Source organism: Bison bison, unplaced genomic scaffold (assembly GCF_000754665.1).
Source record: "Bison bison bison isolate TAMUID 2011002044 unplaced genomic scaffold, Bison_UMD1.0 scf7180017864134, whole genome shotgun sequence".
Taxonomy (NCBI): domain Eukaryota; kingdom Metazoa; phylum Chordata; class Mammalia; order Artiodactyla; family Bovidae; genus Bison; species Bison bison.
The window spans coordinates 5,733,021-5,759,982 of record NW_011494706.1 but is presented as its reverse complement, the minus strand read 5'-3'; the positions used below and the strand labels follow the sequence as shown (position 1 = coordinate 5,759,982).

Genomic DNA, 26,962 nt, shown 5'->3' with positions numbered 1-26,962 from the left:
CATGGGGTCCCAAAGAGTCGGACACGACTAAGCGACTAACACACACACTCACATGCTCTTTCAGAGTTTGTTCCTTGTAAATGTTGAGTAGTCTTGCAATGTATGAGTATACAACAAATGTCCTGTTACTGGACATTTGTATTATTTCTAGTTTGGGGCTACTACTTTGTGTATGCAAACAACTCTTATTACTCTCGAATAAAATACTTTAAAATGTTAGAAACTGCCAAATAGTTTTCCAAAATGATTTTCCACCCCTGTCAGCCATGTGTTTGAGTTATAACTGTGTTTTTGGACCCGGAACAGGAAAATCCAAAAAGCAATGGCCTTGAGGGATGTGGTGAGTAGATCCTGAAGCTTTGACCAAATCAGCTGCTTCCCATACATTTCTCAGTGTCAGTTTGTCTATTACCATTCAGTGGTGCTTTGACATAATAGCCTGAGCCTAGCCTTTTGTTTATACAAAACAAATGGTCTACCCTGGGATTTTATATGAAATGTGAAGGATATTTTTGGAGAATATTTTAATGGGTTCTCTTGATGACTGTGTATTTCCTTCCTCCACCTTTTCCTTTTGCTCTATTTAATATTCTTAAGAGAGTAACTATTCCTGGCTGCTTCCAAAGATACTGAAGGGAGTTTACAAGAGTTCTTTCCAGTTTCGGAAAATCTCTCTGCTCAAGGTGAGTTAGTGATCTGGGATATTTCCACATATAACGCCTAGGGCCAGTTCTCGGTTTTCCTGGTATCATGGCAACGAACCATATTCCTAGGAAAACTAGCCTGGTCTGGAAATACTCTGTGTCACTTATACTGTCAGATTGCTAGATATCTGTGGTTAAGAGTGACAGGGTTATAAGGATAAAGTGAACAACCAGTTTGCCAGGAAGGAAAAAAGAAATGGGGGAAGGGTGTGTTGGTTTGAATATTTTACTGGTTTCCATGGCATAAATGCTCCCAGTTATGGCTGATTCCAAACCACCAGAGTTGGAAATTAATGAATACAGTTGAGTTCACCAGAGCCAACGCGAGTTGGCCCCAGCAAGTCAAACACTGAGGCAGCCAGCTGGTTTTGGAAATATATACTCCTCTGAGAATCAGATTAGATCTTCCCAATACCTCCCAAATACTAATAGGGGAGGGAACTTTTACCAGACATTTAGCCAGGATCATGTTGAGACAATCACTTCATGGCAAATAGATGGGGAAACAATGGAAACAGTGACAGACTATTTTCTTGGGCTCCAAAATCACTGCAGATGGTGACTGCAGCCATGAAATTAAAAGATGCTTGCTCCTTGGAAGTAAAGCTATGATAAACCTAGACAGAGTATTAAAAAGCAGAGACAGTACTTTGCTGATAAAGGTCCATATGGTTTTTCCAGTAATCATGTATGGATGTGAGAGTTGGACCATAAAGAAGACTGAGCACCGAAAAAATTGATGCTTTTGAACTGTAGTGTTGGAGAAGACTCTTGAGAGTCCCTTGGCCTGCAGGGAGATCAAAACCAGTAAATTCTAAAGGAAATCAATCCTGAATATTCATTGGAAAGACTGATGCTAAAGCTGAAAGTCCAATACTTTGGTCACTTGATGGGAAAAGCCGACTCATTAGAAAAGACCCTAATGCTGGGGAAAGATTGAAGGCAGGAGAAGAAGGGGATGACAGAGGATGAGAAGGTTGGGTGGCATCACTAACTCAATGGACATAAGTTTGAGCAAGCTTTGGGAGATGGTAAAGGACAGGGAAGCCTGGCTTGCTGCAGTCCTTGGGGTCACAAAGAGTCAGACACGACTGAGTGGCTGAACAACAACAACAATGTTGAGAAGAAAAGCTAATTCAACTTCAAAGGTAACTTATTTGCATTCTTCTGAATCTGTTTAAATATGTCTCCCAAATGGACTAAAAACAGATTCAAGGATTGAGACTCAGACACAATTACCATTCAGCATTGACTATTGTCAATTGTTCTTTGTTCTCAGCTGCTAGCAATTTGTGATCACTTTTTGCTTCATGTATTAATAGAAAGAATAATATTTTGAATTAGGGCAGATTATTTTGGGGAATTGCACGGTGCAGTGGGAAAGCAGACTTGGGAGTCAGAGGGTACCTGGATTTTCTTTCTTGCTTCTTTGGAAAAGTTACATAAACTCTTAGAGCCTCAGTTTTCTTACCTGTGAAATGGATATACTTACTGTCCCTTATAAGTGTGCTGGGAGGATTTGACTCAGACAGTAAAGAATCTGCCTTCAAGCAGGAGACCCAGGTTCGATCCCTGCATTGGGAAGATCCCCTGGAGAAGGGATGGCTACCCATTCCAGTATTCTTGCCTGGGAAATCACATGAGGAGCCTGGCTAGCTACAGTCCATGGGGTTGCGAAGAGTTGGACATGACTAAGCACATATACACACACGCTGAATATAAGATGCATTCCAACTTCAGAGATAATATAAGAAAAAAGGAGTGTCATAGAATTGACAAAATGCACAGTTCTTAAGGGATCAGTCCCGGGTCTGGAAGATCCCCTGGAGGAGAGCATGGCAACCACTCCAGTATTCTTGTCTGGAGAATCCCATGGATAGAGGAGCCTAGAGGGCTATGGTCCATGAGGTTTCAGAGTCAGACACGATTAAGCGACTAACACACACACACACACACACACACATACACATGAGGATTAAAAGGAAAGCACCTAGGAACTCAGAGAGATGAGCTTCAGCTCCTCACACACAGGCACAGAATCCACTACAGTCACCCCATGTCCCAGTTCCCACTGAAAGCCTTGGCACAACATTTTAAGATGGAGCACCAACCACAATCGAGAAGCAGAGCATCACAGACTGACCTTGCAGAACTGCAACCCGTGACTTTGCTCCCATCAGATTTCCTCTTTGACTGAGCTCAGAGGTCACCTCTCCACTTCAGAAGGTATCGCACAGTCAGATATTGCTTTGTGAGGAGCTCTTCTGGGGAGGTGAGCATCAGCCCCAGCAGGCGCTCACTGCCCTCCGGCCTGCTGTGTAACAGATGGAGGGACATGAGGGCAAGACCAGACCTTTCACCCCTTTGAGGTACAGAGGCTATGGACGCAGGCTGCAGTCTGTGCACAGAGGTGCTCTAGACATGTCCATTTCCTCCCTTGTTGTTGTTTAGTCTCTCAGTTGTGTCCTACTCTTTTGCAACTCCATGGACAGTAGCCCTCCAGGCTCCTCTGTTGTCCATGGGATTTCCCAGCCAGGAATACTACAGTGGGTTGCCATTTCCTTCTCCAGGGGGTCTTCCTGACCCAGGGATCAAACCCACGTCTCTGCATCTCCAGCATTGGCAGGTGGATTCTTTACCGCTGAGCCACCTGAAAAGTCCAGTTTCCTCCGTTGCTCTGTCCCAAATGGAGCATGTCTCTAACAGCTCTGTGACCACTGAGCAGGGACAGGGAAGGACAACTGAACACATGGGGGAGTTAGGAGTGTGAAATTGTCAATCCAGGTGATCAGGAATAACATTACCCCTCAGTTGCAAAACTCTTGAGTATTTCTATATCCCTAAAAAAGATCTTTTCCAATATAAGAGGAAGCTAAAATTCCTGGGACTACTTTAAGTTGCTAAATTTATTTTTAGGACCATGTGGAAAGGAGCTATGTGACCACTACAATCAGCCTCCATACGGATGTCATAGTACTTCTATCTCCTTAAACCTGTATCTAGGCCAAAAGGTTAGCACAGCACAGCCGAGAAACAGAATTTCTTTATCCGAGTCAACAGGAAGTGCAAGGCTGGAGGGAACTGGGAAGAACAGTCACCCAGATTGATTTGTCATTGCCAGACCAAGTGACAGCTCTAATGGCGCAGCTAAAGACAGAGGCTCAAAATAGCTTAGAGATCTGTAAAATAAGGCATGGAATTCGTACATTCTTATGGTGCGTGCATGAGTGCTCAGTCATGTCCAACTCAACTGGGCTGACAAATACAATCCTATGGACTGTAGCCCACCAGGCTCTTCTGTCCTTAGGATTCTCCAGGCAAGAATCCTGGAGTGGGTTGCCATACCCTCCTCCAGGGGATCTTCCCAACCCAGGGATTGAACTCAGATCTCCTGCATTGAAGGTAGGTTCTTTACCACTGAGAAACCTTTGAAGTCCCCATTCTTATAGAATGAATGCTGAAAAGAACTGTCAATACCATCTGTTCCAGTATTGTTATTTTACCTTTATGAGTTGAGGCCTAGAAAGATAAAATGGTTGGTCATGTTCACTTGCCTTCATTGTTGGCAGAGCTGAGCCTAGAACCCACATTCCTGATACTTAGTCAGCCCTGGATTCTTTCTGACATAGCCAGATTGAGGCTCTTTCCACTGTGTCAGGACCTTAGAGTATTTTCTGCTTCATTTCTCAGACATGTCCAACTCTTTGCAACCCCATGGTCTGATCCTCTGTCCATGGGGATTCTCCAGGCCAGAACACTGGAGTGGATTGCCATGACCTCCTGCAGGGGATCTTCCAAACCCGGGGATTGACCAGGTCTCCTGCTTTGCATGCAGGTTCTTTACCATCTGAGCCCCCAGGGAAGCCCTTAGAGTATTTAGTGTCCACGTAAATACCAGAATTGGAGCGCACATACACTCCTGTGGGTTCAGGAGCAGCATTTGTATGTCAGATTCTTGCCTCTGTTCTTTCCCACACCCTCCCCCACCTTGGCCCCGTAACAAGTGGATGTGCAGTTGATTTGGAACACAATTGCTTCTAGAATTGCCAAGTTTTGAGCATTCTGTTCTATCCTCTGAGCGCCCCACAGACCTCAAAGGTGACCATGAATTTAAGGAAAGGATTCAGGCAGATGGTCTTCCTTTCTGTCAGATACCCGAGGGAGTGGTGACCTGTCTAACTTTTGAAAGAATGAGGAGAATTAATTTAACTCAGTGATTTGGGGATGCATATCATAACATAACATCACCACTTAAGGAGTTACATTGCTGCTGCTGCTAAGTTGCTTCAGTCGTGTCCGACTCTGTACAACCCCATAGACAGCAGCCCACCAGGCTCTTCCATCCCTCGGATTCTCCAAGCAAGATTACTGGAGTGGGTTGCCATTTCCTTCTCCAGTGCATGTATGCGACCCCATAAATGGCAGCCCACCAGGCTCCTCTGTCCCTGGGATTCTCCAGGCAAAAATACTGGAGTGGGTTGCCGTTTCCTTCTCCAAGTTACATTGATAACTTGTCAGTAAAGAAAGTTCTTGCTGCCTGTACAGTTCTTCTGTGTATTCTTGCCACCTCTTCTTAATATCTTCTGCTTCTGTTAGGTCCATACCATTTCTGTCCTTTATCGAGCCTATCTTTGCATGAAATGTTCCCTTGGTATCTCTAATTTTCTTGAAGAGATCTCTAGTCTTTCCCATTCTGTCGTTTTCCTCTATTTCTTTGCATTCATCGCTGACGAAGGCTTTCTTATCTCTTCTTGCTATTCTTCAGAACTCTGCATTCAGATGCTTATATCTTTCCTTTTCTCCTTTGCTTTTCGCTTCTCTTCTTTTCACAGCTATTTGTAAGGCCTCCTCAGACAGCCATTTTGCTTTTTGGCATTTCTTTTCCATGGGGATGGTCTTGATCCCTGTCTCCTGTACAATGTCACGAACCTCTATCCATAGTTCATCAGGCATTCTATCTATCAGATCTAGTCCCTTAAATCTATTTCTCACTTCCACTGTATAATCGTAAGGGATTTGATTTAGGTCATACCTGAATGGTCTAGTGGTTTTCCCTACTTTCTTCCATCTAGTCAAGGCTATGGTTTTTCTCGTGGTCATGTATGGATGTGAGAGTTGGACTGTGAAGAAGGCTGAGTGCCGAAGAATTGATGTTTTTGAACTGTGGTGTTGGAGAAGACTCTTGAGAGTCCCTTGGACTGCAAGGAGATCCAACCAGTCCATTCTGAAGAAGATCAGCCCTGGGATTTCTTTGGAAGGAATGATACTAAAGCTGAAACTCCAGTACTTTGGCCACCTCATGTGAAGAGTTGACTCATTGGAAAAGACTCTGATACTGGGAGGGATTGGGGGTAGGAGGAGAAAGGGATGACCGAGGATGAGATGGCTGGATGGCATCACTGACTAGATGGACGTGAGTCTGAGTGAACTCCGGGAGCTGGTGATAGACAAGGAGGCCTGGTGTGCTGCGATTCATGGGGTCGCAAAGAGTCGGACACGACTGAGCGACTGAACTGAACTGAACTTGCTTCCTGTTAGTTTAGCCCTGTTAAAATAAAATCTGAAATGAATCCAGCTGGCAATAACAAGGAGTTTGCACATCTGCAAAGAAAGGCAGCTAATCTCTTCTGAGTGAGTCAGTGGTCACGCGAGTTTTGTTAAAGTTTAGACAGTTCCTTCACCAGCTAGACAATTTTCTAGTGGGTTGGGCTATGGAGGAAATGTTTGCTCTATCGCACCCTCTGTCGGACACAGAGTGCATTTATCAGTGTTACATAATAAGGTGGAGTCACTTAAAAGCATGAGACATTCCCTATGCCTAATTTTATTATTCTCCTTCTCCCTAAGCAGAACTAGATAATGAAGTATATTATGTGTCTCTTACCGTGGTCATTCTTTCATTCACCTATTTTAAAAATAAGCAGATTAAACATTTAAAGTGTGTCCAATTTTGTGCCTTTGTGTACATTTGGGATACAAAGATGATAAACACAGTAGGTATCTCATGGCAAAATAGGGTAGACAGATAAACACTCTGTGACCCAGTTGCAATATAGTGTTCTTAGTACAATATTAAAAATCTGTACAAGGTTCTATGGGACCATGGAGGAAGAAATCAAAACTTAAGCAAGAGCTCAATTCACAATAAAAACCAATCCAGGTCAATGTATCTCATATTGCGTCTTCTGTGTCTGCGGGACACAGGCTCTTTTCTTCATCAGCTAGTTGCTTTGGTTGGTTCTTTTAGGAGCTGGGGTTATAGCAAAGCATTACCCTCCTCAAGAAGGCAGGATTTCAGAACCCTCCTTTCTCTTCTTCCTAGATGTATGTTCCATCAAATATCATGCCTACTTGGAATGCAGACCATCTTTTTTCTCATCCAGGTTGCTGGACATTTAACTGTGTAGGGCACTGAGAAGATTGGGACAGATTTTGAATTATTTTACCCAAGTTTTTAGCATTGTGCAGCTTCACCACCTATCTAGAATTCTAGCTGAGGTTACCAATCCACTAGAAAGAGCGGCAGATTAAGAATGAGGGAAGGAAGGAAAAATTTCCCTGAGCTCTTGTACACCATGTAGGATCCTCAGTAGCAATAAATGTCTGTTCAGAGTTTACATTGTACTTTGCACTCATTAAATGCCCCCACAATAACCACTTGAGGAAAATACTTTTTTCTCCCCACTCTGCAAATGAGGATCTGAAGCTTTCGATAGATATGTGACTTGGTCAAAACTACATATACAAGTCGCACAAGCAGTCTGGTTTCTGGTTCCCCTGGCCTCACTGGGCCCACATCCTTTTCTTCCACGTTCATGGGGACTAAAGTCAGACTCATTTAACAGAACATGTGCTCATGACCCTAGTTCAGTACCTGGGCAGCTCTATCTCAGTTTTCCTTTCTCCTCAAGTATGAAATTATAATTGAGAACTAGCAGAGAACTACAATTTAAATGCACTGCTCTAAGGCTCTAAGAGAAACATCTGCCGAAGTTGATAATCAGATAAGAGGATTGGGAGAGTTAATCGCTAAAGACCTTATTTTCAGGGTTATATTTAGCAGAGAGTAATGGGTCTTGACCTTTCAAGTATAAAGATACACTTTCGTGAGAAAGTCTTGTTATTTTTATACTCTAGCCCAGATCCCATGTTGGGTATACATTACTTACTAATGTGTCATAATAAGCCATTCAAACGTTCATTTGCTGTAGCTTTATGTAGAAAAGTTTTGTGTATTAAGTCACAAAGTGGGGACAACCTGCCCATTTGGGGGCAGAAGGAGACGCGAGCTGCTGTTTGAAAGGGGCCTGCAATGTGGGAGACCTGGGTTTGATCCCTGGGTTGGGAAGATCCCCTGGAGCATAAAGCGCTACCCACTCCAGTATTCTGGCCTGGAGAATTCCATGGACTATATAGTCCACGGAGTCACAAAGAGTCAGACATGACTGAGTGACTTTCATTTCACATGCATCTCCTAGCACTCACGGTTTTGTTTTGTTTTTTCCCTCTTATTGACTGTTAGTGAGAGGAAAACTGAGCTGAACTGAAATGTTTGTATTAGAAGAGAATTGAGTACTAGTCTGGACTAGATATACTGAACGAGTCAGAGAAGGGTGAGTTGTTCCTACTGGTCAACGGACTGTCCTGTATTCTCTATCTTCCTTTCTCTTGCAATAGAGGACATGCCCTGGTCCAGAGATCAACCCCTTAGCCGCTTTTCTGGGTCCTTTCTTCTTTTGCTTTCTCACCCCTCTGTGACATCAGCTCTGACCCATTCTCATCCTTCAGCACAAATACCCAGGTTATAAATTTCCATTTGGAGTCCTCTATCTCTGATTTTTTTCATCCCAAACTTGCAGTTCACAGTCGATTCTATGGCCCTTTCCTATTAGGACCCGACTTCACCACTCCCTTTCCCAGCAGAACCTCTCAGAAATGTTATCTTCACTATCTGCTTCCACTTCCTCATCTCCCATTTTTTCCCACATTCCATTCAGTAAGCTTTCGCCCTGAGAAGAGGAAGAAAAAGTGCTCTTGTCAAGGGCAACCCATCCCGTTGCCACATCCTACTGGACCTCCCAATACATATGAGAAAGCAGCTGGCTCCAAGGTCACCAGAGACCACATTTTCCCAACTATATTTTGTCTAACCTTTCAGCAGTAGCTAACAATTTCAAATCCTTCTCATTCTCAAAATGCCTTTTTTTAGTCTTCATCATACTATATTCTTTTGGTTTTTCCCTACTTAGTTGATTTAGTAAGACCTGGAAAGTAGGATCTCATAAGTATCTGGGGAATAAACAATTTTTTATTATTACCACTCTCCTACTTCTTTTCAAGTGTCTTAAAAACCCAACTTGCTCAGTAGAAACAGAGAACCAGAGTTGCCCTGGAGAAGAAAGCGAGTTGTCATAGAATCTATTTGAATGTCTAGGCTCACTTGTGCTTAGCTACAGGTTGAAAGAGATTGGTATGCAATCCGTGTAATAAAAATAGCAACAAATACAAAAGCAACTGGCTTTGAAAAACCAAATATGATAAAATGTGTAATCAACTTGATTAGATGGAAGAAAAAAAAAGCCAGACACAAACTATCTTTTATGTAATAGGAAAAAAACTCTCAACAGAAAAAGAGTGATTTATGGAAGGATGTAGTATAGACACCATAAGAGATAAGAAAGTTGATTTTGTTGCTGCTTCCACACCTAGCAATCAAGAGCACCTGGTCCCTGGGAGTTAATAAATATTTGCTGAATAAACAAATGCTTGTTAGTAGCTATCATTTTACTGGCCCATGTAGAAAGAGGAAAAAGAGTAGATACACAGATATAAAGGGATACCTATGGGTGTTCAACACAGTGTCTGGCACACGGTAAATGCTCAGAAGTTATTAACCAATTAATCCTCATCACAACAAGCTCATTTTCCTTTATTAATTTCATCTCATCTCCTCACTTTAGCGGGTTCAGGTTAAGCCTTTGTTCTCTTCTCTTTTCTGTTTTTTTCTGGCTGTCTGCTAAGCTCTGGCCTTTCCCCTAAACTTTTACAATGCAAAAGTAATTGCAGTTTTGCATTGTTGAACTTTGCCACTTGATACTGGAATGCATTCTTAAATAAATGTGGCCATGTTATACATCATTTTAATACACATTTCTTTCTTTATGGTTTTTGCTAATGAATTATTGCTGTTTATTTTATATGCATTTTAGACTATGGAAAAATGATGTTAGACAAAAAGCAAATTAGAGTGATTTTCTTATTTGAGTTCAAAATGGGTCATAAAGCAGCGGAGACAACTCAAATTATCAACAATGCCTTTGGTCCAGGAACTGCTAATGAACGTACAGTGCAATGGTGGTTCAAGACATTTTGCAAAGGACACGAGTGCATTGAAGATGAGGAGTGCAGTGACCGGCCACCGGAAGTTGACAATGACCAACTGAGAGCATCATCAAATCTTGATCCTCTTAAAACTACATGAGAAGTTGCCCAAGAACTCAACATCGACTATTCTATGGTCATTTGGCATTTGAAGCAAATTGGAAAGGCGAAAAAGCTGGATAAGTAGGTGCCTCACGAACTGACTGCATTTCAAAAAAAGAAGAAATCATCATTTTAAAGTGTCGTCTTCTGCTTCAGTCGTGTCTGACTCTGTGCGACCCCATAGATGGCAGCCCACCAAGCGCCCCCGTCCCTGGGACTCTCCAGGCAAGAACACTGGAGTCGGTTGCCATTTCCTTCTCCAATGCATGAAAGTGAAAAGTTAAAGTGAAGTAGCTCAGTCATATCCAACTCCTAGCGACCCCATGGACTTCAGCCTACCAGGCTCCTCTGTCCATGGGATTTTCCAGGCAAGAGTACTAGAGTGGGTTGCCATTGCCTTCTCCGATCTCTTATTATATGCAACAACAATTAACCATTTCTCAATCAGATTGTGACATGTGATGAAAATGGGATTTTACATGACAACCAACTCAGTGGTTGGAGCGAGAAGCTCCAAAGCATTTTCTAAAGCCAGAGTTGCACCAAAAAAGGGTCATGGTCACTGGTGGTCTGCTGCTGGTCTGATCCACTACAGCTTTCTGAATCCCTGTGAAACCATTACATTTGAGAAGTACACCTAGCAAATTGATGGAATGCACCAAAAACTGCAATGCCTGCAGCCTTGCAGCTGGCATTGGTCAACAGAAAATGCCCAATTCTTCTCCACAACAATAATCGACCACATGTCACACAACCAGTGCTTCAAAAGTTGAATGAATTGGGCTACGAAGTTTTGCCTCATCTGCCATATTCACCTGACCTCTTGCCAACCAACCACTGCTTCAAGCATCTTGACAAAATTTTACAGGGAAAATGCTTCCATGACCAGACCAGCAGGAGGCAGAAAATGATTTCCAAGAGTTCGTCAAATCCTGAAGCACGGATAATAATTTTTTTTTTTTTTTGCTACAGGAATATACATAATGACTTCTGATTGGCAAAAATGTGTTGACTATCACTGTTCCTACTTTGATTAATAAGATGTATTTGACCTTAGTTATATTTAAAATTCAGGGTCCAAAACCGCTATTACTTTTACACCAACTGAATAGCAGATTCCTTTTTCAGTTGTTCAGACTCAAATCATTGGAGTTACCTTGACTTTTTCTTTCTTTTAATTCCTATATCTGATCTCTCAGCATGTCCTATTATTTCTACTTTCAAAATATATTGAGAATCTCATCACGTGTCCCCACCTCCGCACCTATTACTCTGATTTTAGTCACCATCATGTCTCACCTTAATTACCAAAATTGCCTCATCTCTGCCTCTCCCCTTGCCCTCTATGTTCTAACCTCAAAATAGCTGCCAGAATCATGATGCTGAAACATATGACAGATAATATCACTCTATTACTCAAAACCCTCCCGTGTTCCCTGTCACTCATAATGAAGCCGGAATCTTTACAGTGGCCTGAAAGACCCCTGCAAGTCCTGATATCTCGTGCTATTCTTCTCCCACATTCACTTGACTCATCACTTTCATGCTGGTTCACTGCTACCCTTTCACTCACTGATCCCTGGAGCCACCTTCTCTTGGATACATGCAGTGTTCTCTTAGACACGCCATCACTCCTTCGGGTCTTCATTCAAATAGCACTGTCTCGGAGAAGCCTGTCCTGGCCACTCTCTCAATGACTGAAATAACTTCTCTTGACATTTCCTTTTCCTTCCGCGTTATATTTTTCCCCTTAACACTTTTCACAATATATTGCTACATTTAATTTCTTAAATCTTGTTTATTGTTTGTCTCCCTCATGAGAATGTAAGTATTCTAATTTTTTTTTTTCTCTGCTCTACCTTCAAGAATCCAGAATACTATATGGCACATAATAGAACTCAGTAAATATTTATTAAACAAATGAATAAAAATGTGAGCTATTATTTGTTAATAGTCCCAAGTATAATGTCAAGATGAAAAAGAAAAGTACAAGAAGAGAAAGTTTATACCCATGATTACAAGTTTACGTAACAGAGTGGATTTGTGTCTGAAAGATGTGTCAAACTGAATGTTTATGAATCAACATATTTGAAGTGTCCTAACAGAGGATGAGATGGCTTGATGGCATCACCGACTTGATGGACATGAGTCTGAGTGAACTCCGGGAGTTGGTGATGGACAGGGAGGCCTGGCGTGCTGCGATTCATGGGGTCACAAAGAGTCGGACACTACTGAGCTACTGAACTGAACTGAACAGCATTTCTATTTCAAAGAATCTGTGATTGATTCTCTGTAAAAAACAAAAGACTTTTAAAAATTAATTGTAGTAATTTTCTCCAATATAGTCCTTATAAGTTAATTGTTTTATTAGTCAAGTTTTCTTCAAAATACTCTAATCTATAATGTTTAAAAGTAAACATAAGACAAATAGCCTTTTAACTTTACACTGTCCTTGTCATTGTTCAGTCACTAGGTCATGTTAGACTTCTTTATGACCCGATGAACTGTAGCCCACCAGGTTCCTCTGTCCATAAGATTCTCCAGGCAAGAATACTGGAATAGGTTGCCATTTTCTACAACAAGGGATCTTCCTTTAATTCTAAATAAATTGTCAAGAAACCTATGGAAACTCTGAAAGATATTAATGAGACCTTAAGCTACTCTATTGAAAACTGTGGAAAATTCTTCAAGAGATAGGAATACCAGACCCTAACCTGCCTCTTGAGAAATCTGTATGCAGGTCAGGAAGCAACAGTTAGAACTGGACCTGGAACAACAGACTGGTTCCAAATAGCAAAAGGAGTGTGTTAAGGCTGTATGTTGTCACCCTGCTTATTTAACTTATATGCAGAGTACATCATGAGAAACGTGGGCTGGATGAAACACAAGCTGGAATCAAGATTGCTGGGAGAAATATCAATAACCTCAGATATGCAGATGACACCAACCTTATGGCAGAAAGCGAAGAACTAAAGAGCCTCTTGATGCAAGTGAAAGAGGAGAGTGAAAAAGTTGGCTTAAAGCTCAACATTCAGAAAACTAAGATCATGGCATCCTGTTTCATTACTTCATGGCAAATGGATGGAGAAACAGTGGAAATAGTGACAGACTTTATTTTGGGGGGCTCCCAAATCACTGCAGATGGTGACTGCAACCATGAAATTAAAAGACGCTTGCTCCTTGGAAGAAAAGTTATGACCAAACTAGAGATAAAGAGCAGAGACATTACTTTGTCAACAAACGTCCGTCTAGTCAAGGCTATGGTTTTTCCAGTGGTCATGTATGGATGTGAGAGTTGGACTATAAAGAAAGCTGTGTGCAGAAGAATTGATGCATTTGAACTGTGGCATTGGAGAAGACTCTTGAGAGTCCCTTGGACAGCAAGGAGATCCAACCTGTCCATCCTAAAGGAAATCAGTCCTGAATATTCATTGGAAGGACTGATGCTGAAGCTGAAACTCTGATATTTTGGCCACCTGATGCAAAGAACTTACTCATTTGAAAAGACTCCGGTGCTGGAAAAGATTAAAGGTGGGAGGAGAAGGGGGGCGACAGAGGATGAGATGGTTAGATGGCATCACTAACTCAATGGACATAAGTTTGAGTAAACTCCGGGAGTTGGCAATGGACAGGGAGGCCTGGCATGCTGCAGTCCATCAGGTCACAGAGTCAGACACGCCTGAGCAACTGAACTGAACTGAACTGAAGCTACTCTATTCTATTGGGAAGCCCAATGGTTCAGTGGTTTAAAAAAAAAAAAAAAAAATCCATCTTCCAATACAGGAGATGCCAGTTTGATCCCTGGGTTGGGAAGAGCTCCTGGAGGAGGGCATGAAACCCATTCCAGTATTCTCGCTAGGGAATCCCATGGACAGAGGAGCCTGGTGGGCCACAGTCCATGGGGTTGCAAAGAGTCAGACATGGCTTAGCGACTAAAACAACAAGCTACTCTACACTGTTCTGTCCTCAACATCCTTCACCCATACCTACAAAACCAGTGAAAACCATAAACAATCTGGCGGTTTCAAAAGGCCCCCTAGGGGGCACTATTGCTCCCATTGAGAACCACTGCTCTGTCTCCCCCGCCTCTACTCCTCTTGGCTTTTTTGGACCTTAACTCCTCTGATCAGAGAAGGCAATGGCACCCCACTCCAGTACTCTTGCCTGGAAAATCCCATGGGCGGAGGAGCCTGGTAGGCTGCAGTCCATGGGGTCGAGAAGAGTCGAACACGACTGAGCGACTTCACTTTCATGCATTGGAGAAGGAAATGGCAACCCACTCCAGTGTTCTTGCCTGGAGAATCCCAGGGACGGGAGAGCCTGGTGGGCTGCCGTCTATGGGATCTCACAGAGTCGGACATGACTGAAGCGACTTAGCAGCAGCAACAGCTACCCTGGTAGTGCAGGGTGGAAGAAGAGGTAAAAGGTGATGTATCTTCTACCTGATGCGAGTATCTTTCTTCCCTGAGTTAGTTAGCTGTACCTGCTACCTGGGCTTGTTGTTCTGAGTCTTCAGCCCTCCCTGTCAACTCTGTGCTCTCTTTCTCTAAGTAATTCTGTAAGAATGGAGTACATGAAAGAAAAGCAAATCCAGTCTTTTAAACTAGTTTGAAGAGGGTAACTGGGAGTGGTTTGCAAGAATGGAAATCATCCCAGACCAGAAAACAAACACTTGTGTTATAACCCCAGCTCTACTCTTAACAACAGTGTGATTTTGGACACGTCAGTTCTCTTGATCTCCTTTGCCTCATCTGCAAATGGGATAAATAGTAATGAGATGATAAGATGGCCAAAAAGCACATGAAAAGATGCTCAACATCACTAGTTATTAGAGAAATAAAAATCAAAACTACAATGAGGTATCACTTCACACTGCTCAGGATGGTCATCATCAAAAAAAATCTACAATGCTGGAGAGGCTATGGAGAAGAGGGAACTCACTACACTGATGGTGGGAATGTAAATTGGTACAGCCTCTATGGAGAACAGATTTCTAAAAAAATCTAAAAATAGAACTACCATATGATCCGGCAGTCCTATTCCCTGGAGAAAACCATAATTCCAAAAGATATATGCACCCCAGTGGTCACTGCAGCACTGTTTACAATAGCCACGGCATGAAGCCAGCTAATTCTATCAAAACATGAATGGATAAAAAGATGTGGTACATATACATAATGGATATTACTCAGTCATAATAAGAACAAGATAATGCCCCTTTTCAGCAACATGGATGGAAATAGAGATTGTGCTACTGAGTGAAGTAAATCAGACACAGAAAGACAAATATCGTATGACATTGCTTATTTATGAAATTAAAAAAAAAACAGGTACAAATGAACTTATTTGCAAAACAGAAGTAGATTTCTGATGTAGAAAACAAACTTGTGGTTACCAGGGGATAAGGTGGGAGGAATAAATTGGGAGATTGCTGTTGAAAATTACACTACTATGGAAAAATAGATAATAGGAACCTTGCTGTAGAGCACATGGAACTCTACTCAATACTCTGTAATGACCTATATGGGAAAAGAGGATCCAAAAAAGAGTGGGTATATGTGTGTCTACAAGTGACTCACTTCGCTGTGCACCTGAAACTAACATAATGTTGTAAATCAACTATACGCCAATAAGGCTTGTAAAAAAGTAGTTCTATGATATTATATCTAAATGCTTTTAAATCTTTGACTTCAATACAACTCTGAGCATGGAGATATAGATAGATAGATAGATAGATAGATAGATAGATAGATAGATATATTTAGAGACAGAGAGAGAGAGAGATCTATGTGTGTGTGTGTGTGTGTGTGTGTGTGTGTGTATCTCCATGCAGATAATATAGGCTGTGTTTCACTGTGTATCTAGGTGTCCTTGCGGGTGGTCAGAGTTTTGATCTTCACTTTTTGAATTTTTCCATACAAGACCTGTGGTATCAAATTTGGCAAGCATTCTCAAATTGTCGAAGATTCACCTTCTAAGATTCACATCAAATGAAGTGTGTTTTGCTTAACTTGTTATTAAATATGGTGAATCAGAGCATTTTAGAGTTAAGAAATCATTTGTTAATAACGTGGAGTTAGGTACTGGAAGGGAGAATAAGATGCCAGCTCACAATACGTCTCTCTGGCATAAGAGGTATTTTGAGCTGATTATTTTTAAGAAACAGCAGACATAGGAGAAGCCATGAAAATCAAGTAGAAGTTATTCTTTTATAAGAGACATTTATATTTCTAAGCGAACTCTCCATTTGTAATGGTGTCTCCCTCTCTGTACCAGAAAGAGGAGGAGGAGTCTAAATCTCTAAAAACTCTATCAATGGAGAAGACAGCAACTCATATCTCATAGCCCTCGTTTACTGTGCTTTGCCTGAATACCTCCCATAACTGACTCCTCCTCCCCCTCCACAACATCTTCTTTTGTCTTTAGCAGGAAGCAGTCTTTAAGGTGGTGGCTTGGGCCATTTGAGGAAGTTACTCAGTTTTCCTGGGTCTCTCCCATGTATACAGGAGGTATATGTGTTACTAAACTTCTGTTCATTTTTCTTCTATTAATCTTTTATTACAGGATTTTCTCAGCCGAGAACCTAGAAGGGTAGAGAGAAAATTATTTTTCCTCCTCTACAACATCTTGCACTTTTCTCTATGTCGAGGTAAATATTTCTGACATAGGTTGCAAGTGGCTTTATCAGTACTTCATGGTTCTCTTCTGCATCTGAACAATATACAAAACAATACAGAGTGGTAAGGACATATGTTATAAAAGAAATGGGTGCTGTTGTAAAGGTTCTTATAATCTATTGTGTTTCAGTGTGTCTCGGAAGCAGATCCTAAGACAGAGGCCCTTTTCCAAGTGATTTATTGAGGGTGAGTGCTCAGGAGAGATCTCTGATGAGGAAAGCAGGCTGAAGGAGGAGAAGGTATGAAAAGATGTAGTTTCAGAAGTCTAGCTTCATCCTGAACCCATGGGATGCTCAGGAAGGCTCTCAGCTCAGCTATATCAAGGCTTTTCAGCCCAGAGGCAGTGGTCTGGACTATCAGAACCCCGCTTCAGGCAGCCATTTGCTACAGAACACTCACAGGGGCCAGTTGTCATAATCTGCCAGGTATCATCAGTTGAAGGTTTTCATCAGCCAAGGGAAAACATAAGAAAAGGTGTGTGTCAATACCCACAGCTTCTAGAGGGACAAATAACCCACCCTGGAAAGAGAAAGAGGAGTCTGGAAAGGGCACCAACAGCATCTACTACACGTGGTACTACAGGACCTAAATCGTGTCCGCGTGATATCCTTTAAGAGCACTTTTAAAGCCACGTATCAGCAAGTGACAGGTATAAGAGCACAATGTGAGAGTCTAGAGGTACAGAGTAAGTGAGTCACATCAGCTACCGTGGACTGAGTGCTTACTCCATGCTCCAAGTGTTATACAACCTTCATTCTTCTCAAGCAAAGAAATCTACAATGTAGATACTATCATTGCTCCTATTTCCTAGTAAAATGAGTCACAGAGAGGTTATAGAACTTGGTCAGGACCACACAGCTAGCAAGTGCTAGTGGATGATCATTTTATTGCCAATATATCGTAAGCCTTCTCCACAACAGAGAAAATGAAATTCTAAGCCCTACCCTAAATCAAAACCTAAGTTGGGCTTCTGTTTCAACAAGTTCCTAAAGTGATTCTTCAAAGCCATTGCCAAGTGGAAAACATTTTCCAAGATGGGGAAAAGTTTTGCAAAGGACAATGTCAACAAATAAAAATGATCAGGAGAAACAGATGTGCTTGTGAACTTTTGCAGATAGTCTAAAGGAGGTGAGAAGGAAGGTAAGAATAAAATTGAGAATGGGCTTTCAAATACCAAACAACAATTGCACAGTGGGATTCGTAGAATAGAAAAAAATTAAAAATGCAAAATGAAAGTTAAAAGTATAGGAAATACTGGCTTTGGGTATCCATTGGGTGGGCTTCTCTGGTGGCTCAGATTATAAAGAATCTGCCTGTAATGCAGGAGACTGGGGTTGGATCCCTGGGTCAGAAAGATCCCCTGGAGAAGGGAATGGCTACCCACTCCATTCTTCTTCCCTGGAGAATTCCATGAACAGAGGAGCCTAACAGACTACAGTACATGAGGTTACAAAGAGTCAGACAACGACTGAGTGATTAACACACACACACGCATGTCCATTGGGTTTTCTCTTTTACCTCTCTGTTGGCATCAGTAGGCATTTATCCCTGAAAATAGGCTAAACTATCTCTTTTATTCAGAGAAGAACAGAGTATTATAAAACTAAGAAGGAAAATAATATTTCCTCAAATGTTTTGGAAATGAAAATACTATATAAATACAAGGAAATAAATTAATTGCTAACATATGATTAGCAGCATATTTTTATGTATATGTATGACTTTAAGCTCTTTTCTAAAATAGCATATGACCCGAGCGTATCTAACTTTCATAAAAATATGTCATCATAGAAGTTGGATTAGAGACACGAAAGGAAAGGCAAGACTGAAAGAGGACAGATCACAAAGCATGATGCCACTTGGATACAGTGAAATATTTTCCAGGCAGTTTCATAAAGGAATCACCAAAATACTATACTATCTTTCCCATTGCCCACTGATTTAATTAAGAAGAAGAAGATATTGCTACTGCCCTAATTCTTTTATAATACACATCGGGAGATCAGACTCACCACGTCCCCTTTAACTTGCTGCATTTGCTCATCATTGCTATCCAATTCATTGTGACAGTAATATACAAAAAGAAAAAAAAAAAAATTCTGGGTATAATCTAAGTAAGATACTAGTTTGTTCCTAATTAGCAAGATCATTTGTTGGTGTATTTTCATCCTGTTGGTTCATATGTCAATCCATTATTTATAAGGGACTTATAATGATACTTTTTGCATGTTTTTCTGTTAATACCAGATTAAATACTCTAGTGATTTAGAGAATTAATGGGCAGTCCTCAGTGACCTCAAACTAACCTAAATGGCATAAATCATATAATGGAGGGTTTTGGAGTTGGAGATGAGGGTTGGAACCTCAGTTTATACACTGTGCCAAGAAACAGGGAAAAGGACTGGATATTTAAGATTATATACTGACTAAACTGACCTCTCCACAAACCTACTAGCAGGTGTTTAGAGTTAAATACTTAATCATATTAGTGAAGATTATAAGAAAGCCTTAAAATCTCAGGGCTAGTGCGTAGGCTAGTATTGTTTGGAGGGATTCAAGAGAAATTGGTTATCAAAGGAAGTTAAAACAAACAGTTTGCTTAGTAAGTTCAGAGCTGAAGGAAGGTTTGGCTTACATTAACTTGAAGGGAGTCTGACAATTCAGGTGTATAAAACTTTATACTTTTTCAGCAGGCAGAAGATGCCAGTGATCAATATTGAGGACCTGACAGAAAAGGACAAATTGAAGATGGAAGTCGACCAGCTCAAGAAAGAAGTGACGCTGGAAAGAATGCTGGTAAACTGCTGTCCTCTTTTGAATTTTATTTGTAAGGGACATCTCCATTGGTAAGGGTGTCTCCTTCTCTGTGGGGCTTCCCAGGTGGCACTAGTGGTAAAGAGCCTGCCTGACAATGCAGGAGACATAAGAGATGTGAGTTCGATCCCTGGGTCAGGAAGATCCCCTGGAGAAGGAAATGGCAACCCCCTTCAGTATTCTTGCCTGGAGAATCCCATAGACAGGGGAGCCTGGTGAGCTTTGGTCCATAGGGTTGCAAAGAGTCGGGCATGACTGAAGCGACTTAGCATGCATACAAGCACTCACTCCTCTGTATCAGGAGGAGAAGAATAACTCTTGCTGCTACTGCTAAGTCACTTCAGTCGTGTCCGACTCTGTGCGACCCCATAGATGGCAGCCCACCAGGCTCCCCCATCCCTGGGATTCTCCAGGCAAGAATACTGGAATGGGTTGCTATTTCCTCCTCCAATGCATGAAAGTGAAAAGTGAAAGGGAAGTCACTCAGTCATGTCTGACTCTTAGCGACCGCATGGACTGCAGCCTACCAGGCTCCTGCATCCATGGGATTTTCTAGGCAAGAGTACAGGAGTAGGGTGCCATTGCCTTCTCCGAGAATGACTCTTAAGTTGCTAGAAACTCTTATCAGTGGGGAATACAAGGATTTAAATCTGCTTAACCACCATCCCCTTGTTTACTGTTGTTAAAAAACAAAATGTAACTGAGTAAATTTGAAGACATAATTGGCCTTATTAAATAATTCATGGATTGAGCAGCATCGCATCTATCAAGTAGAAAGGCTCACCAAGGAGCTGTGCAAAATGGAAGGTTTTTATAGGGACAAAGGGGCGGGACAAGGAAGTCATAAACAAAGAAACAATTATTTCAGGCAGGAACAACTTCCTTTGGGGGAAGAGTAGGAGGTCTCTCATGCAGATTAGCTCATGCAGACTGGGAAATTCCTGTGTGTTAGGTTTACTCTTGGGAAACGTTGAAACTGCAGTTAAATTAGATATTAAGTTTTGGTTTGTTGATGTGGGGCTTAGCACAAGTGACTCCATTTGGGCCTGTTGTTTGTTTTTATTCTTTTTTTTTTTTTGACACTGTGCTTTTCTTTTATCCTTTTTTTGTTTTTTGTTTTGTTTTTTTTTTTAATAAAAAATGTTTATTTGGGGCTCTTAAATATTACAATTCAGGAGACAGATTTGGGTAAAACTTGGAGAGTGTTCCAGGGAAGAGAAAGTCAGGGGCTTATGAGGGCTTAGCCAAGAGGTTGTATTCTGACATAAGAAAGGGAAATATTTATCCTTAAGGGATAGGTTGTCATGAATTATTTTAAGGTAATGAAAAGTGTTAGTTGCTTAGTTGTGTCCGACTCTATGAGACCCCGTGGACTATATAGCCTGCCAGGTTCCTCCGTCCACGGGATTTTCCAGGCAAGAATACTGGAGGGGGTGAGTAGCCATTCCCTTCTCCAGGGGATCCTCCCAACCCAGGGACTGAATACAAGTCTCCTGCATTGCAAGCAGATTCTTTACCATATGAGCCTCCAGGGACTTTTCCAGGTAAGGGTCTGATAATTATCTTAAGCTCTTAACTGGCTGTCCACACCCCTGTCATCCACACCCACCGTCTTATTTTGTCTTTCATTGTAGCAGTACTTAAGGTGGTGACTTGAACTAATTCAGGAAGTGCCTCAGTTTTCCTGAGTTTCTCCCTTGTATACAGAGGGTATACATGTTTTTAAACTTGTTTTTCTCCTGTTAATCTGCCTTTCTTATTACAGAGTAATCTCAGTTAAGAACCTAGAAGTGTAGAGGGAAAATTATTTTTCCTCTTTCACATCACTCACTGGAGAAGCTCAGTATAGTTGAAAATAAGTTGTTCAGATAAAATTCATCAGAAATTAAGAAAATTAATAATCATAATTATCTTTTGATTTAGAGTTAAAATTAACAGCCTGGAAAACTATGTTCCATAAGCCAAATCCAGCCCTTGGCCTGTTTTTGTTTTTGTATGGTTGCTAAACTAAAATGTTTTTACATTTTTATAGATTATTTTTTTAAAAGGGGTGGAGAGAGAAAAAATGAAGAATATGAGACATCATATTTTTTAGCTAAGCAATAAAGTAAAGCAATGCATATAGGCATTTTGTTTTTACTTTACTAAATTGATGTTTCTCTTTATTTGATATTGTTCAAATACTCTTAGCCAAGACGTCATCCCCTCCAGCATTGTCACGGCCAGTAATGAATGAGTACATTCTATTCCTTCTTTGAAAATAAAAATGAGGTCAGGCACAAGAACTCGCTGGTTTCTCCTACAAACATTTCTCAGATCTTAAAAACCGTTACCCAAAGTCCTCTCCCATTAGAAGGAGCAGAAATGGCAAAGAAATAAAGCTTTCCACCCAACAAACAGTGACTGATGCTTGGAAAATGTAGATATGTATTTCAGATCTCTTTGTTTTAGAAACATCAGTAGAACAAAAACTCCTCCACAAGTCATAAGAGTATATTTCATGTTTCTTAAAAACACTTGTTTTATCAGGCCAAAGTGAAAAAAGGAGTTTGTATTATCTTCAAACTTTGCTCAAAACTCTCACTCCCAGTAAAAGTTGGAATTTTGGCTTCTCTTATGTTTATAATTGTCTCAAACTTCCCTGTTGCCCTTTCCATACTGGCCAAACATACTTTGTTGTAAAGATAAAAATTAAATCTTTAAACAGCACAAAAGCTTGGAACATACACCAAAAAAGTTAAAACCCTTATCTTTATAATTTGTGGGAAAATAAACTTTTGAGATAAAGGAGTTAATGATTTTTTCTTTTATACTTGAAACATCCAAAAGCTGTTTTGTTATTTATATAGCCAGGATTGTTTTATATGCAGTTTGGTCATCTTCATGTTTACTGTTCACTGTGGCAGGTTCACCTGGGAATTATTGTTTTGGATAAACATCACATACATCCCCATTTTGTCAGGCTTTCTGGTTCCTTTTCCTATTACATAATGTGTCTTTGCTCTTGGAAGTCAATTTAATTTAGTATCAGACTGCCAAAACCACACACACACACACACACACACACACACACAGAACTTTCCAGGCCTGAACCCAGAGCTCTGACATAGGATGGCATAGTGTCCATCATAGTATGGTTAAGTGTGTCTCCTCCGGAACCATATCTGACTCAGATTCCGGCTCCACAACTTTCTCCCTGTGTAACATTCACTTAAGTTAGCTAACTTAGCTATGCCAATTTCTTCTTCTATAAAATGGGAATAGTAACAATAGGTAATTATTATTACTTTAAAAATTTTTATTGATATCTATGAACCAGACTGATCCATAATATGCCTCAACCTTGCTATCAAGGTGGTAGCATTGTGAGACTCCCTGGAGGAGGAAATGGCAACCCACTCCAATATTCCTGCCTGGAGAATCCCATGGACAGGGGAGCCTGGCAGCTTATATTCCATGGGGTCACATGGAATCAGACATGACCTAGTGACTAAACAGCAGCATTGTCAAACTGGGACAACTCTTGGCATCCAACTTCTAAAAAGATTTGTAATGACTTTCCTGCTGCTGCTGCTGCTAAGTCACTTCAGTCGTGTCTGACTCTGTGCGACCCCATAGACGGCAGCCCACTAGGCTCCTCTGTCCCTGGGACTCTCCAGGCAAGAATACTGGAGTGGGTTGCCATTTCCTTCTCCAATGCATGAAAGTGAAAAGTGAAAGTGAAGTCGCTTAGTCGTACTTGACTCTTAGTGACCCCATGGACTGCAGCCTACCAGGCTTCTCCGTCCATGGGATTTTCCAGGCAAGAGTACTGGAGTGGGTTGCCATTGCTTTCTCTGTGTGATGACTTTAAGTGAATATAATAAGCAAAAATGAAAGGCAGTCTTTGTAGTTAATAGCTACCATTTGCTTCACTATCTATGCCAGATATTTAATGCAACCTATGTTCCTTCTATTTCATAGATGGAGTAGTTAAACCTTAGATAAACTGTTTTAAATAAGGATACAGCTGGTAAGTGAGCAGAGCCAAAATCAAACCTGGGATCTCCTGAATCCAGTGTCCATGTTCTTTCCACCGTGCTGTGTAAACTTGTATTAAACTGTATATAATAGAGTTTTGAACCACATACACTCACATAGGATTGTAGGTAATTATTGCTCCTCAGTATTCTCAGATCCTAACCAGACACTGTCAGAACTAACCCTCACTGATTCCTGTTGCTGACATCCAGTTGGGGCCCAAAGAGCTGGTGTTTGGAAGAAGGGGGAAAAGTGAATCTAAATCTCAAGTTTGAATTTTGAGGAGGAAAAAATGTGATTCTAAATCATTGTATATTTCAAATTAATATTGTTCAAATGTGTGCATAAACTCCAAGTATCATCGTATGAAGGAGCCACCTGACCAGTGCCCCGCCCCCAGTTAGAAATGATTTGTTCTAATACGCAGATAATGAGTTTGCAGAGTTATAAGTAGTTTTAAGTCTTCTGTCTGATGTTGCTTAGAACTTCCACGAAAAAAAGTAGCATGAAGATTTTATTAAAACAAAACAATAAATTCCTTAGATAACTTGCGGAATGGTTACTTCCTGGACTGCCAAAAATAAAACACCTTTGTGTTAATACCATGATGGTGTATTAAGTGAAAACAAAACAAGTTGACAATTAAAAGGAATGAATAACGTGGCCCCATGCGTGTATATGCATATGTATACATATACACAACACACACACTTATATTTACACATGTATAGAACTTTGCCTCTCTCTAAACAGTATGTTATATGGTACATTAACAGGCTTTGACTGAGTCCATTAATTAAAATACTAAAGCCTGATTTTTCACAAAGTCATTACTATAAGGTTGCAGATGACTAAGGAGCAAGCTCATAAACAAAACAAATGATTTGGTTCAGCCATTATTTTTTTACTGAACACCAGTAAAATGTAAGGGTCTTCCCAGGTGGCATAGTGAACCGACTGCCAATGCAGGACACGGGGAGGGAAGATCCCCTGGAGTAGGAAGTGGCAACCCACTCCAGTATTCTTGCCTGGAAAATTCTACGGTCAGAGGAGCCCAGCAGGCTATAGTCCATGAGGTTGCAAAGAGTCAGCCATGACTGAGCACACATATACACACACACACAAATAAATAGGTTCTGTTCTAGATGCCTGCGATACATGTGAACAAGTCAGTCAGCTCCCTTTGGAGCTTACCTTCAAGTTCACAATCATGATCAATCATTAGACAAGCTTAAAATAAAATTACAAGTGTATCCTTCTGAGAATCCAGGAGTGGTGATAAGCCTGGAATTTAACAATGATTCATTCCCTTCCACCTTCACAGGTCACATTTTTGGAATGAGGAAAAACATTTAATCAATGCTTACTCTGGTAACATTCTTGACTTGTGTTGTCAGCTGTGTTCTGATCCCTGGATCCTGTCTCCTTTAAAGAGGCTGGAGGCAGTATCTGCTGAGAACCCTTAGCTGGTGTTTGGCCAGCTGATTAGTCTTTGCTCTAAGATATCCACAAGGACAGAGGAGGGAGCTGCTGTCAATGTTTCTTCTTCTCTTGTACAAAGTATGAGTGTGTTGGCCCAAAGCAGAGTCACATTAAAAAGATAGAACACACACACACAAATGGTTATTATAAATGCATTCTTGGATTCTGAAGTATTCTCCATTAAACCAAATGAATCATCTCTTTCTTTTTTCCTTTAAGGTGTCCAAATGTTGTGAAGAATTCAGGGATTATGTTGAAGAAAGATCTGGGGAGGATCCATTAGTAAAGGGTATCCCAGAGGACAAAAATCCCTTCAAGGAGCTCAAAGGAGGCTGTGTGATTTCATAAGAATTTTTTCTTTTTTTGAATCCCGTGGAATATCTTGAGCTTTAATGATGTACTAATGTTTGGTCACATGTAATAATATGGTTAAGCATATACATAAAATTTAAAATTATAAATATAAGTGGTTAATAAAATTTGGAATGTGATAATGTGTGAGTCTATGGTTTTCTTAAAGTACTTACCACAGGGTTTAACACATAATTGACAACAAATATTGATTGATCCCTTTCTTTAACAATAATGTGTTTTATAATGAGTTTATATTATTCTGGATGCCAGCATATAGTAAATGTTTTATATTTATCCATTACCCTTTCAACATCCTTAATATTCCACCTAGAAATTTCCTGGTTAGACCTATATTTTCCTCAACTTTTCTCTTCCTTGGGTGATTAGGAAGTCTATTCTTTTGAGTCATGGAAGACCTATATTGGCAGAATGTGTGCTATGAAGATGTTTATTGTTGATGCTATGGTTTTTGTGTCCCTTTCTGAACCCCTAGTCAGCAGCAATGGCTTTAACATAACCTCTTTCTACATTATTACCAATTGTACTTGTCAGCAATAACATGACTTTTCCCCAGAATCCCAGTTGGGTTAAGTGTGCAGTCTGTGGTCATGGAGCACGGTGGATTTAAGCAGCACATGTATAAAGGTTATGAGAAACTGGAAAGGTCTGGCTCTGGCATTTTACTGCCTTCTTGACTTTGGATAAATTACTTAATCTTTCTAAATCTCAGTTTCTTCTACTGTTGAATAGGGATAATGAATTCCCTTTATAGTCAATCCTAAAGCAAATCAACCCTGAATAGTCATTGGGAGGACTGTTGCTGAAGCTGAAGTTTCAATACCTTGGTCACCTGATATAAAGAGCCAACTCATTGGAAAAGACCCTGATGCTGGAAAAGATTGAAGGCAAAAGGAGAAGGGGGCGGGAGAGGATGAGATGGTTGGATGGCATCACAGATTCAATGGATGTAAATTTGAGCAAACTCTAGGAGACAGTGGAGGACTACAGATAGAGGAGCCTGGCGTGCTGCAGTCCACGGGGACAGAACAACAACAACAAAATATAGTAGTTTAGCTACAGTATTTAACATAATATCTGGCATGTAATAAGATCCAGTAAGTGTTAACCAGTATTATTCCTGGAAACAGAACTAGACAAAATATTCAGAATCCTTTAAGATACATGCTATTCCCTGCCCTCCCCATGAAGACTCACCAATATAGTCCTTTTTTTCTGTGGCAGTGTAAAGATGATAGAATAACAGCTATCACCTGCACTATCTTCCTCATCAGTTTCTTCCTGGCATCTTACTGAGTTTTCATAAAACAGATTTCACCATCTTTGTGCTGATGACTAAGAGATAACTCGCCCATGCTTCTGTAACACATGACGAATGTTAACCTGAAAACTATTTTTACTCCAACTCGG

At 40.8% G+C, this 26,962-nt stretch overlaps 1 protein-coding gene across 3 annotated transcripts; it reads left to right on the top strand.

The window, feature by feature from the left end:
• Window positions 1-621: 621 nt before the first annotated feature.
• On the top strand, window positions 622-25,670 carry GNGT1 (guanine nucleotide binding protein (G protein), gamma transducing activity polypeptide 1). Of its 3 annotated transcripts, none has more exons than XM_010839770.1 (3): window positions 622-683; window positions 19,558-19,660; window positions 25,400-25,528. In XM_010839770.1, the coding sequence occupies exons 2-3, from the start codon at window positions 19,565-19,567 to the stop codon at window positions 25,526-25,528; spliced, it is 225 nt and encodes a 74-aa protein (XP_010838072.1). In that variant the 5' UTR covers window positions 622-683; window positions 19,558-19,564. The 3 variants fall into 3 exon arrangements, with proteins under 3 accessions (XP_010838072.1, XP_010838074.1, XP_010838073.1); XM_010839772.1 differs by lacking the exon at window positions 622-683 and adding an exon at window positions 19,407-19,466 and having other exon boundaries at window positions 25,400-25,670; XM_010839771.1 differs by lacking the exon at window positions 622-683 and adding an exon at window positions 19,458-19,466 and having other exon boundaries at window positions 19,555-19,660; window positions 25,400-25,660.
• The last annotated feature ends 1,292 nt before the right edge of the window (window positions 25,671-26,962 follow it).